This window comes from Primulina eburnea, chromosome 6, assembly GCF_022965805.1.
Source record: "Primulina eburnea isolate SZY01 chromosome 6, ASM2296580v1, whole genome shotgun sequence".
NCBI lineage: Eukaryota > Viridiplantae > Streptophyta > Magnoliopsida > Lamiales > Gesneriaceae > Primulina > Primulina eburnea.
In genome coordinates this window covers 225,635-239,804 of record NC_133106.1, presented here as the reverse complement: position 1 = coordinate 239,804, position 14,170 = coordinate 225,635, and the positions used below count along the sequence as shown (strand labels likewise).

At 36.1% G+C, this 14,170-nt stretch overlaps 1 protein-coding gene across 2 annotated transcripts; it reads left to right on the top strand.

Moving 5' to 3' along the window:
* Positions 1-5,508: 5,508 nt before the first annotated feature.
* Positions 5,509-10,851, top strand: LOC140833696 (ABC transporter B family member 21-like). Of its 2 annotated transcripts, XM_073198014.1 has the most exons (12): positions 5,509-6,021; positions 6,179-6,233; positions 6,335-6,510; positions 6,600-6,821; positions 6,947-7,185; positions 7,277-7,802; positions 7,926-8,199; positions 8,307-9,196; positions 9,290-9,556; positions 9,656-9,919; positions 10,004-10,297; positions 10,378-10,851. In XM_073198014.1, exons 1-12 carry the CDS (start codon positions 5,764-5,766, stop codon positions 10,729-10,731), a joined length of 3,819 nt encoding a protein of 1,272 aa, XP_073054115.1. In that variant the 5' UTR covers positions 5,509-5,763; the 3' UTR covers positions 10,732-10,851. The 2 variants fall into 2 exon arrangements, with proteins under 2 accessions (XP_073054115.1, XP_073054117.1); XM_073198016.1 differs by lacking the exons at positions 5,509-6,021; positions 6,179-6,233; positions 6,335-6,510 and having other exon boundaries at positions 6,604-6,852.
* Positions 10,852-14,170: the final 3,319 nt, after the last annotated feature.

The window sequence follows — 14,170 nt, the reverse complement described above, 5'->3', positions numbered from 1 at the left end:
TAACATAATTGTAACTGAAATTGTCTACAACTGTAAAGCATTTAAAATAACGAACTCCTATTAAAACTGAATTTCCTTAATTGACATAATACCCATACGAGCAGTGTTCTCATGAAACCGTTTGGGGGGTAGTCTCTTAGTAAGCCAATCCGCAACCATGGAGTTTGTACCGAATATGCTCAATAGATAACTTTCCACTCTTAATTCTTTCTTTAACAACCAGGAACTTGATGTCTATATGTTTTGACGTCGAGCTCCTGTTGTTATTGGAATAAATAACTGCTGATTTATTGTCGCAATGTATTCTTAGTGGCCTTTCAATGCCATCAACAATGTGTAGTCCCATAACAAAATTTTACAGCCATATTCCATGATTGGATGCCTCATAACATGCTACAAACTCTGCTGACATGGTGGAAGAGACTATAAGAGACTGTTTAACACTATTCCAGGAAATGGCACATCCAGCAAGGAGATAGATGTAGCCCGACGTGGATTTCATACTATCTTGAAATCTAACAAAATCGGAGTCAGTATACCAAATTATCTCAAGCTGATCCAATCTTCGATATACGAGCATGTAATCTTTTGTTCTCTTTAGGTACCGCAAAACCCTTTTGACTGCTTTTCAATGTTCCACTCCTGGATTATTTAAATATCGTCCCAACATTCCTATCCTGTAAGCAATATTTGGACGTGTACAACATGAACATACATCACACTCCCCACTGCAGATTCATAGGGTTCCTCAAAATCATTCTTTTGGCATTGTTTGAGACTAAATTGTATCCCTTAGCCACATGGGTATCCGTTGGTTTACAATCTTGCATCACATATCGCTTGAGAACTTTCCCGATATAGCATTTTTTAGATAATCCAAGAATACCTCGATAACAATCCCGATGTATCTAAATATCAGTACAATAGATGCATCACCAAGATCTTTTATATCAAAATTCTTAGCTAGAAATCTTTTGGTGTCATGAAACAACTCTATGACGTTGCTAGCGAGCAGAATGTCATCAACATATAAACAAAATGTCAACAACATATAAAACCAAAAAAATATGCTTACTCCCACTGAACTTATGGTACACACAATCATTAACCAAATTCATCTCAACATCAAACGAGATGATCACTTGATGAAATTTGAAATATCATTGTCGAGATGCCTGCTTGAGCCTATAGATGGATTGTTTAATTTGAAAACCGTAATAATTGTGTCTTTGGACACAAAATTTTCTGGTTGCGCCATATAAATGGTTTCATTGATGTAACCATTTAGAAACACAATCTTTATATCGATCTGATGAAGCTAAAGATCTAAATGCGACACCAAAGCCATTATAATCCTTAAAGAGTCTTTCGAAGAAACCGTTGAGAAATGATTTTTTAGTCAATGCCTTCTTTATGTGTAAAGCCTTTAGCGACAAGACAAGCCTTATACATTTCCACATAGTCTTACGAATCCCTCTTGCTTTTAAATATCAGTTTGCAACAAATGGGCTTCGTACCTTTAGGCAATGAGCAGGATCCCATATATCATTGCCCATCAAAGACTTTATTTCCTCGTTCATGGCATCATTCCACTTTTGAGTCTCAGAACTTTCCATGGCTTGATGAAAGATAATAAGATCATCATCCATCAGTCCAATGCCTGTTCATGTTCTTGAAGAAATACAATGTTATCATCTGACATTGCATTTTTCCGCTCTCTAGTGGATCTCCTTAATGGCACAGGTTCCGGAGGTGCTTGAGTTTGTTCATCTAGAATGGGAGGATCTCTAATATTGTCTTCATGTATAGTGTCTTTGTCAAAGTGAGGAATATGATCCTGGTCAATGTCCAAAACACCTATGAGAATATTAACAAATTCCTCTTCAAAGACAATATCATTTACTTTATCTCCCCTTGCAAACTCAACATGCTCAAAGAACTAGGCATTTCCTGACTAAAAAATCGACTTACTTGTGGGATCATAAAACTTGTACCTCCTAGATCTTTCAGAGTATCCAATAAAATAACAGCTGACCATCCTTGAGTCTAGTTTATTTTCATTAGGCCTATAAGGCCTTGCATCAGTTGGACATCCCCAAACGTGCAAATGCTTAAAACTATGGTTTTTACCCGTCCAAAGTTCATAAGGGGTTTTGTCACTGTCTTAGTTGGAATGCTATTAAGGATATATGCTGCGATCTTTAGTGCTTCTCCCCAGAGTGATTCTGGTAAGATAGAATGACTGATCATACTCCTCACCATGTCCTTAAACATTTTGTTTCATCTTTCAACAACACCATTCATAGTGGACGAACCCGGCATAGTGTACTGTGGGACGATACCTCATTCTTCTAGGAATCTAGCAAAGGTCCTGGACGTTGTTCACCTGAACCGTCATATCTACCATAGTATTCACCACCACGGTCAGATCTAATGCTTTTAATCTTTAAGCCAAGTTAATTTTCAACTTCAGCTTTATAGTTTTTGAACACATCCAATAATTGTGCTTTTTCATGAATGAGATAAATGAAACCATATATTAAATCTTCTGTGAACGTTATAAAATAATGTTGACCATTTCAAGAAACCAAAGCGATTGGTCTACAAATATCAGTATGTATAAATTCTAAGATGCATGAATATTTGTTGACTTCAAATATCTTTTCGTTGGTTTTTTCCCCTTTATACAATTAACACAATTATTAAAATCTGTGTAATCTAAAGGTATGAGAATTTCGTCTGACACGAGTCTTCTTATTCTCTATTAAGAGATATGACCCAATATTTTGTGCCATAATGCAGCTAAAATCTCACTGGTTAATTTTTTTAGTACCTCTACTTATTTGCAGAGATTCATTAAATGAAGTAATAACATACAAAGAATAAATATTATTGTATCATGATAAAGAACCAGAACCAATCAATTTTGAATCGAGAAACAAAGTGAATATTCCATTTCCAAAACAGAAAAAAATAACCAAATTTGTCCAATGCAGAAATGAAAATCAATTTCTACTAAAAGACGGTACAAAAAATATTTCATAAAGATCCAAATATATTCCAGTCTTTAACAATAATATAAATTTTCCTATTGCCTCAACTTCAACTTTTTTGTCGTCACCAACGTAGATGAATCTTTCAGCATCATTTTCGGAAATTCAGGCAACCCTACATAGATACACTGATGCGAGTTGTTGCACCAGAATCTATCCACCATGTGTGTCTAGGTACTGAAGTTAAATTAACCTCAGAACAAACCATATTCAAAAGCATAACTTTTTTTATCATGGCAAGCGTGATAATTACTGCATTGCTTCTTCATATGCCCATAACTGCCACAGAAAAACATCCAGAACTTTGAGAATCACTTGGATTCTTCTGTTGTTTCTTCGGAGGTTGTGTATCCGCAGCTTCTTTATCCTTCCTTTTCTTTCCTTTATCATTCGAAGTAGAGGCGTAATAAGCATTTTATGTCTTGTCTTACTTCAACCTTTCCTCTTCCTGAACACAGTGCGAGATGGGCCCATTCAAAGACCAGGTATTTTTCTAACAGTTGTAGCTCATCTTGAACTGGTCAAACTTAGGAAGAAGAGATATCAAAACCAGATGCACCAGCAAGTCCTTAGAGAGGAGACATTTACATAATGTACTCCCTGATTTTGCTCTTACCCCGGTACCTCATTGGAACAAGGCTTGCCAAAAGTGTACCAATTTCTGAATTTTATATTTTAGCAAAGCTCTTTTCGAGGTCATGAAGGAAAGCCTTAGCTGTAGCAATGTCACTAGACATTGTGGGCCTGGATTTTTCTGGAATGGTCCTCTTCATAGTCATAATACACATGCAATTCTACCTCTCCCACTTTACAAACTCCCTCTTTTCACAGGTACTCTTATCTGTAAAGGCGGGAGAAGAGTCAACCCTTATCGCAAGGTCCAAATTCATGACTCCGAAAACTATCAATAAATTCTCTTGCCACGATTTAAAATTTGAGCCATTTAATGTAGGAATAGAATTTATGTTGGGATGAATATTTGCGGAAGCAAAATTTGAATAGAGAACAAAATACCAAACATACATGTTCAATCAAATATTCAAATAAAATAATCAATAAATTCAAATAATATAAACCCCATAAACAGAATATCGAGCACTCCATTAATGTTTCATCTTTGGACAAAAGATTGACTTGTAAATGATATCCTGGTGTATCAGTCAAACACTGATAGTAACTATCATGTAAAATAACAACCTTCCTTTGGGCCGATTTATTACTCTCATGAAAAACCGAAAAATTATCACATGTTTACCACCACAAGTTCATATGTGATTATATTAAATATTAACTTTCTTTTGAGCCGGTTAATATTCATATAAATCACATATACCAAAATCTTTTTATATTTCAAAATAAAATTAATTTATAAAAAAGTTTATTTTGGCGACATTTTATTTCAATTAATCTATTTTAAAAATATATATAACTTTATCATTATTTGAAAAATTGAATATTTAACCTTAACCGAATAAACCTGAAACAAATTTTATTTTTTTTTATTTTAATGGTCGAAAATACATACGGGTTGACCCGAAAATCCATACAGTTGCAAGGAAAATCTGTACGTTTTCTTTTTTAAAACAAAAACTAGATGAAAATCAAATTCTCGTACCGGAGCCTTAAATTTTCAACAAAAATCTCTTTAACAAAACTAAAACTTTAAAAGAATTGGTTTTCTATCAAAAAAAGTTCCAGATCTGTAACTATATCAAAAAATTTCAAACAAAATTTTCTTTTCTAGATCTCGAACCAAATTGTATCCAAAAACTTTAAAAAAATCTCAATGATTCAAGTATGAGTGACTCTGATACCATTTGTTGGGAGAAAACCCATAAACCACAGAATGCATAATGCTAAATCATTAAAAATTTGACTGAAAACTTAGCGGAAGTGTACCTATAGCCATAATTCTGAATTCTGTAAAACATGTCGTGATCTTCTAGATCTACGCGCTCTTTCTTTGAGAGAATCCTTTAATTTTCTCTTCTGAACTATTTTCTTAATTAGAAAGAGAATAATGAACGTGATGTAGCGTAATCTGGGGATCTTGACCTATAGATAATGTCTATCATTATCTTCTCATATTTCTGTTTTAGCTCATCATAAAAACAGAAATTACACTTATTTCTCTCACATTAAAGACCTGCGACCTATTAGATACATTAAAACCCAATAATCTAAAACCTTAGTTAATCAATTTATTTTAGACTTAACTTAGTAAAATACGTATAACGCATAATTATTCACATATAAACTTACGTAAAATTTATCCAACATGTCAATCATGATTTGGGTCAGGTAAATATTATTATTTTTTAATCTGGTTTGAGTTGGCGGACACAATATTATATTGCGTACATAAAAGATGAAGTTTGTAAATCCCTGGACCGTTGAATATAGGCTAATAATGGTGATCTCAAGGGGAAATTGCACCGAACCAACGTAACCCAACTTAACCAACTTTTTTGTTTGAAAGTTGAAACACTCAACAAATTAATTACAAAACTATATACCAAATATATATACGACTTCCCCTTCCTAAATCTTGCATCAGGCTACTTCTGTGTTCATCTTCTCCAACGTAAACTCTGCTCCAGCTTTCCATGATTTTATTTATTTCTTGATCAGGTCGAGATGATATATTGAAACACGCATACCCACAGATTGTCATCAATTATTTGTTGTTTCAAAGTACGTAGTTACACGAATGGCGGCAGAAGAAGAGGCTTTGGCATCGAGAGGTAAAAATCTGGAAGATGAGAGCAGTTCAGGAGGGCATGGGACGGTTTCATTTTACAAGCTTTTCAGCTTTTCTGATGTTTGGGATAAATTACTGATAGTAGTTGGCACCATTGCAGCCATTGGGCATGGACTAAACCCGGCCCTTATGGCATTGCTCTTCGGTGAATTGGCAGATGCATTCGGTGGTAACCAATCTGGTAAAATACTTCCGGTTGTTAGCAAGGTACATATATTATACGTATATGCATTCATTTTTGTTGTTTTTATTTGTTTTTTGCATATAAGATACATAAATGTATACAATTAATTCATCATTACATAGAAGCTATGTGTAAGTCTTTGGAATAATTAATTCTGACGAATGATTTTATAATGTATAGGTATCACTGAAGCTTGTGTATGTGGCTTTGGGGTGCGGTGCTGCTGCATTCCTCCGTAATTACTTCTCACCTGCAACAAATATAATACATAAACATGTATTTCAAAATAAAATTTCTTGTCTAATTAATTAATAATCATCAACTTTGAATTTGCAGAGGTGGCATGTTGGATGATCACTGGAGAGAGACAGGCCGCACGAATTAGAACCCTTTATCTAAAAACTATTTTGCAGCAGGATATTGCTTTCTTTGATAAAGAAGTACATACTGGGGAAGTTATTGGAAGAATGTCCGGCGACACGGTTCTTATTCAAGAAGCCATGGGGGAAAAGGTACTAATATTATATATGTATATTACATGCATACATCCCTTAATTATATGTGATATTTTACTCACCATGATAAACCATTAATGGTGCAGGTAGGGAAGTTTATACAATTAATGTCGACATTTTTTGGAGGCTTTGTCATTGCCTTCAGTAAACAGTGGCTCCTCACACTTGTCATGCTATCATCTATACCTCCACTCATGATATCTGGTGGAGTTATGTCACATATGGTAGCCAAGATGGCTTCCCGTGCTCAAAATGCATATGCTAGTGCAGCAGTTGTGGTTGAACAAACAATTGGCGCAATTCGAATGGTTCGTATTCAATCTCACCTCGAGGCTTTGGGTATATAGCTAGTTTGTGTCTAAACTTTTTGAGCAAGGGAAACATATACATGATATTTGGTAATTGATATCTACATATATACAACTACATCCAGGTTGCCTCGTATACCGGGGAGAAGCAAGCCGTGTCTGACTATAGCAATTCCCTACAAAAGGCATACAAATCAGGTGTGTATGAAGGGCTGGCCACGGGACTTGGTCTTGGATCCGTAATGTTTATGATGTTCTGCAGTTACGCTTTAGCTGTTTGGTATGGTGGAAAGATAATCTTGGAAAAGGGATACAACGGAGGTGACATTTTTACTGCAATTGTGTCGGTATTAATGGGTTCTATGTGAGTATTGTTTGATATATTTATGCACATCAAATTATTCCCAACTTGGGCAGTTCATGACGGTGATGATCTGGTTAACTATATAAATCAGGTCTCTAGGGCAAGCATCCCCATGCATTGCCGCATTTGCAGCGGGACGAGCTGCAGCATTCAAGATGTTTGAGATTATAGACAGAAAACCGGAGATAGATCCATTTGATGATACTGGAATGATATTTGGTGACATTCGAGGAAATATAGAATTGAAAGATGTTTATTTTAGCTATCCAGCCAGACCCACTGAGGAAATCTTCAGTGGTTTCTCTCTTTTTATCCCTTATGGCACAACCGCAGCATTAGTTGGACAGAGTGGTAGCGGCAAGTCAACTGTCATTAGCTTGATTGAAAGATTTTACGATCCAAGTGATGGTGAAGTTCTAATAGATGGAACCAATATCAAAGAATTCCAGCTCAAGTGGTTGAGATCGAAAATTGGTCTTGTCAGTCAAGAACCTGTACTCTTTATGGGTAGCATCAAAGATAATATTGCCTATGGAAAAGATGGTGCAACTGATGAAGAAATTCGAGCAGCCGCTGAACTAGCAAATGCGGCTAAGTTTATCGATAAACTTCCCCAGGTGCTAACTAAGTTCATCTAATGCCTGAAAATTAATTAGCTTGTAGCATGGGATCTTATGAATTTTTCTGCATTTACTCCTTCCAAAGTGTGCTGTTAAATGTTAAACTCTTGATATTTACAGGGCTTAGATTCTACGGTTGGTGAGCATGGGGCTCAGCTCTCTGGTGGACAAAAACAAAGAATAGCTATAGCCAGAGCAATTCTAAAAGACCCAAGAATATTACTTTTGGACGAGGCAACAAGTGCACTGGACGCAGAATCAGAGAGAATTGTTCAAGAAGCTCTTGACAGGATTATGATCAATAGAACAACTGTCATCGTTGCACATCGTTTGACCACAGTTAGAAATGCCAACATTATTGCTGTCATCCACAAAGGAAAGATGATTGAAAAAGGTAGCCACATTATGTTGTATATGCCCGTCCTACTTTTATGTTTTTCTTATAGAAATCAAATGTCAAACATATGTAATTAATACTTATGTATGTATATATATAATCAGGTACACATTCTGAACTATTAGAAGATCCTGAAGGAGCATATTCTCAGCTCATCCGCTTGCAAGAAGCACACAAGGACACAGAGGTAGTTGACGAACAAGACAAAGCAAGTTTAAGTATGGAATATTATGGTAGGCAGACGAGTCAGAGAGCGTCACTTCTCCATTTAATGAGTCAGAGATCTTCCAGGCTAAGAAGTATTAGTAGTCGTCACTCAATGTCAATCACATTTGACCTGTCCAGGGGACTCAGTGTTTCCAGAACTGAAATAGATAATTTGGAGCTTGCCTCTTATGATGAAATGAACAAGCATCCGAAAGTTCCAATTAGCCGTTTGGCTGCCCTTAACAAACCTGAGTTGCCAATGTTAATCGTGGGATGTCTTTCAGCCATACTTAATGGGGCAATAGTTCCATATTTTGGCATACTGCTTTCGTATGTTATTAAAACTTACTATGAACCACCGCATAAATTACGAGAGGATTCAAGATTTTGGGCACTCATGTTTGTGGTTCTTGGAGCAGTGTCATTAGTTGCATATCCATTGAGGACTTTTTTCTTTGGTATGGCTGGTTGTCGATTGATAAGGAGAATCAGGCTTATGTGTTTTGAAAAGGTTGTCAACATGGAAGTTGCTTGGTTTGATGAACCTGCAAACTCAAGTGGAGTGATCGGTGCGAGGCTCTCGGCTGATGCTGCTACAATTCGTGCTCTAGTAGGTGATGCACTTGCACAGTTGGTTCAGGATCTATCCTCAGCTGCGGTGGGATTGGTTATAGCTTTCCTAGCAAACTGGCAGCTGGCACTTATAGTCGTTGGCATAGTACCTCTCATTGGGTTAAATGGATATGTGCAACTCAAATTCATGATGGGGTTTAGTGCAGATGCAAAGGTTTCTATCAAATCTTGATTGTCATTACAAACTTTTTTTAATGGTATAATGATGTGGATTGTTTATGACTATCTCAAACTTGTGTCCTTATAGTTGATGTATGAAGAAGCAAGTCAAGTGGCCAATGATGCTTTGGGAACTATAAGAACAGTTGCTTCATATTGCGCAGAAGAAAAGGTGATTGAGATATACAGGCAAAAGTGTGAAGACCCAGTAAAGATGGGAGTAAGACAAGGATTAATAAGTGGAATTGGCTTTGGCCTATCTTTAGGTTTGGTATTTGCGTCCTACGCTTTGGCTTTTTATGCTGGAGCTCGGCTCGTTGATGCTGGAAAAACAACATTCTCTGATGTGTTTCGTGTACGTAAGCTACTCACACATAATCAAAATAAATTCAGAAAAGATAATTATCAACATTCAAAACAATAGTTATGTTAGTAAGTCATGCCATGGGTACAGGTTTTCTTTGCACTAAACATGGCAGCGGTTGCAGTATCACAGTCAAGTACATTTGCCCCCGATTCAAGCAAGGCTAAGAGTGCCACAGCTTCTATATTTGCCATTCTTGACAGAAAATCAAACATTGATCCAAGTGATGGATCTGGCATGATACTGGAAAATCTCAAAGGAGAAATTGAATTAGAACATATCAGTTTCAAGTATCCAACCAGACCTGATTTTAGAATTTTCCGAGATCTATCATTGAAAATACAAAGTGGCAAGGTACGGTCAGCCCTTCTCCAATTTTCTTTTGAACTTGATAGTGTTTATGCATTTGTATAGTAATGCATCTAATTAAAATTTCAGACGGTGGCTCTTGTTGGAGTGAGTGGAAGTGGGAAGTCTACGGTGATTTCTTTATTGCAAAGATTTTATGAACCCCATTCAGGTGTGATCACAATTGATGGAGTCGACATTCAGAAGTTCCAGCTGAAATGGCTAAGACAGCAGATGGGATTGGTAAGCCAGGAGCCGATCTTGTTCAATGAAACAATTCGAGACAACATCGCGTACGGCAAGGGAGGAAATGCGACAGAGGCAGAAGTTATAGCTGCTGCTGAGCTAGCAAATGCCCATAAATTCATCAGTGGATTGCAGCAGGTATAATTATAAGTATACAAGACTAAATTAAAATTTAAAATATAAAAGACCGGAATTGTAACTTTCCCTGATGGTTGCAGGGTTATGATACAATGGTGGGAGAACGGGGAGCTCAATTGTCAGGTGGACAAAAGCAACGAATCGCCATAGCACGTGCCATGATTAAAAATCCCAAAATAGTACTATTGGACGAGGCTACAAGTGCACTGGATGCGGAATCCGAAAGGGTTGTTCAAGATGCTCTCGATAGAGTGATGGTGAATAGAACTACTGTGGTCGTGGCTCATAGATTATCGACCATTAAAGGAGCAGACATTATTGCTGTTGTTAAGAACGGAGTAATAGTAGAGAAAGGGAAGCACGATAACCTCATCAAGATCACTGATGGTTTCTATGCGTCGTTAGTGGCGTTACATACTAGTGCTTCATCTTAGACATTATTATTTATTTTATTTTATTTATATTCTCTCCTGAGTCGTGATTTTGATAAAAAGTTGACTAGTGACTGTATATGAAAACAACTGTATATAATATATCTATAGACTTCCACCGAGAATTTATGTACACTAGGCTCTCGGTTGCAATGACTTCTTTCAGTTAAAGTGCATTTTTTTTAAAAAAAAAAAATTATTTTGATTTTTTTAAAAACTATTCAAATATTATAATATGGATAAATTACCTTAAAATACCTAAAGCAAAACTCAAGTTTGCGATAGGTCAGGATAATTATGTTCGAACTCCATGACGCTTAGGGATGTAATGCAAGTTACTAGGAGTTCAAGTTGGTAAGAAGCTTGTTCTAGATCGTTCGTTAAGTATATCGAGCGAACTTGAGTTTAAAGATGTTTGGTTCGTAAGCTCATGAACATGTTCGCGAGATTGAGCATGAGCTGGGCTAGTGTTTCAGGCTAGTTTGCCTGGCCATGAGTTTTTCTCTCACATTATTATTTTATTGAAATGTAAGCTATTAAAATCTTATAAAATGATAATCACGACTTTTAAATTCTCATATAATAGTTGGTTTTTTTTATTAAAAATACTCAACGAACTCTAAAACGATTTTGAAAATGAACTTGTTTAACGAGCTCACTTAACGAGTCGAGCTCGAGTCAGGTTGTTAAACATGATAAACGAGCTATTAATGAACCGAACTTGAGTTATTTGTGAGCGTAGTGATTTTCAAATGAGTCGAACTCGAGTCTATTAATAAAAGCTCGAATCGAGCTCGAGTCTATGTATATCCTAAACGAACCGAGTCGACTCGGCTCTTTATATCCTACTGACGTAAAATTTTGTTTTTTTTTTTAACTCCCTGAGCGTATCCAAAATGCTATATTCTTACTTTTGGAAACCTAAGCATATCCTTTCTCTTGTTTTATTTATTTCTCTTTCTTTATCCCATTTTTTATGATAGTTATCAAACTAGACCATTTAAGAAATCCATGTATGCCTTGCGAATTTTTGATGAATCGAGTAGAAGAAATTTGTAAAAAATCAGCCCAAATTGGGAAGAAATCGCGTGGTGACCAATGAAGAAGTGATTCTTCCTACGAATGTCTGGTTTCCTAAAACCTCCAAAAATGTTGTGCATATAGGTAAAGCTTCTAGTGCTCTATTAGCCTTTAGATGCATCAAGAGTACTGAAGAAATAATCCAATTTTGTACAAGGTAAGGTACGTAATTTTCACCAATTTCGGGATTGCTCAAATATCTCATTCAGGTTTATAAATAATGGAGTTTAACAGAGAGATCGACAATCACGAAGGATAAAAACTAAAATGATGCATTTATTTAACCAAAGGTGAAGCTTGATTATTTGTTGCAAACTAAATGAAGCTTCTTTTTAACGTGTTATAGATGTTTGCATTATCTAGTCTATGAAACTCCAGAAATGCCGGTGCACTTGTATTCACAAATCATCGGATGAGACTAGCATATAACTGAGTAATACTACAGGTACAATGAAAATTGTACAACAATTCTTATAAAATAAAAAAATTTAACGTAAAATTTTATTTATCAAATCTCATAATACATTAAATACAAAATCTCATGATTTAATATCAAAATCTCACGATATAATTATTGTAAATATTTTTATATGATATATAGGTTATGGACATTCATCTGGGGACTATAAATTTTTTGTTAATTTATCATCTTTCTAATCCATTTTTTTTTTTCGGTAATAAATTTATTAATAAAAAAATATATTAGTCATATCCTGACAATTGAGCCAAATTGTTCAAGAATTTGAAAACTCAAGGACTCCTTAATATAAATGTAATTTTTAAATTTTAATTATGTAAATTTCATCTACATATAAAAATATACGAAACCACCGAATGATAAATATATAAAAATCACAATGTACATTAATATTATAATTAATTGAAACTATATATTGTAATATATTATCTTAAGGTCTATTTATTTATACCCAGAAACAAATTGTTAACACAGAAAATTTGTGAGAGCGTGTCAGACACAAAATCGTGCCAAATTTAGTTTTAACTCTTTCGGTAAGCCACACAAATTAGGAATTTATTTTATTTGAGAAAATTGAAGAAAAGTACGAAGAAATTCATGAACAACAACAAAATTAATTTTGACTATTTCGAATCAAAATAAAATATTTACAAAACTAAACTATCTAAGTTGAACTAAAATTTGCTAGAAACTTGCATAAAGGTTTTATTATAATTTGTGTTGATTGATGAGTTGTGCAGAGTCTTTTATGATTTTACATCATTGCTTTTGGTTCTGATTCTTTAAGCGGTTTCTTCCATCTTGATACCCTATGAATAGGTCCATCAGGACTAGGCTCAAATCGGACTTTGTGTCCATGGCCCATTCCTATCCAAAGTAGGTGGCCAATGACAAGCCCATGTATTCTCCTATAAATATCAGGTTTAAGCGTTCAATTCATCCATTCACTATATTGAACAGCACCCTTAGCTGCTCTTTCATTATGTACTCAGTCTCTTACTTAAGCGTCGGAGAGGCTACTCCGGTACACCCTCCCGGACCTCTTTTAACAGTCTCTTTTGTGATTTCAGACTTAGATTAAATTCGAGGTCTGCACTCGGACTAATATCATATGCTGGAACCGAACCCTAAATTTTCAATGAGTATCACTTGACGCCGTCTGTGAGAACTTTGAGCTGATACATAGAGATGGTAGGCGGAGAGGAAGCAGAAGTACTAATTCAGTATCGTCACATCCTCAGATAAGACTCAAACAATCTCGTCCTGAATCGAGACATGAACAACCTAATCTTGGGACGAGACATGAACAACATCTTCCTGAGACGAGGGCCGAGCAACCTCGTCCCAATGAGAATTTGGGGAACTTAACCCTAGAACAGTTAGGCCAATTCATTAACAAGACAGTAGACGAGACCATGAAGATGAACCAAGAATCTATGTTTGCCGAAGAACAGGCCACTCGCCAGGAACGAGAGGAGATTGTGGAGGGCCGTCACTACAGGGTTGAAGAGAGGCGGCCCCTCCCAAGTGAGGATAATCCGGAGATGGAGGAGATGTGGAGGGAGATAAGAATGTTGAGGTTGCAATTAGGAAACAGAGCTCCAGCGCCCAAGAAAGAGAGTCCTTTTTTCCCCCGCCATTTTGGAGGAAGGACTTTCCCCAAGTTTTCGATATTCAAACGTGGGGGAGTATGACGGGCGTACTGACCCAGAAGAACACTTGGGGAGATTTGAGAATGCAGCTTTGTTACATCAGTACTCAGATGGAGTTAGGTGCAGGGTGTTCTTGGGTACGTTGGTGAGATCCGCCCAGCAATGGTTTAATACGTTGTAGCCCAACTCTATACGGTATTTCGAGGATTTTTCCACTGCTTTCTTGTATAGA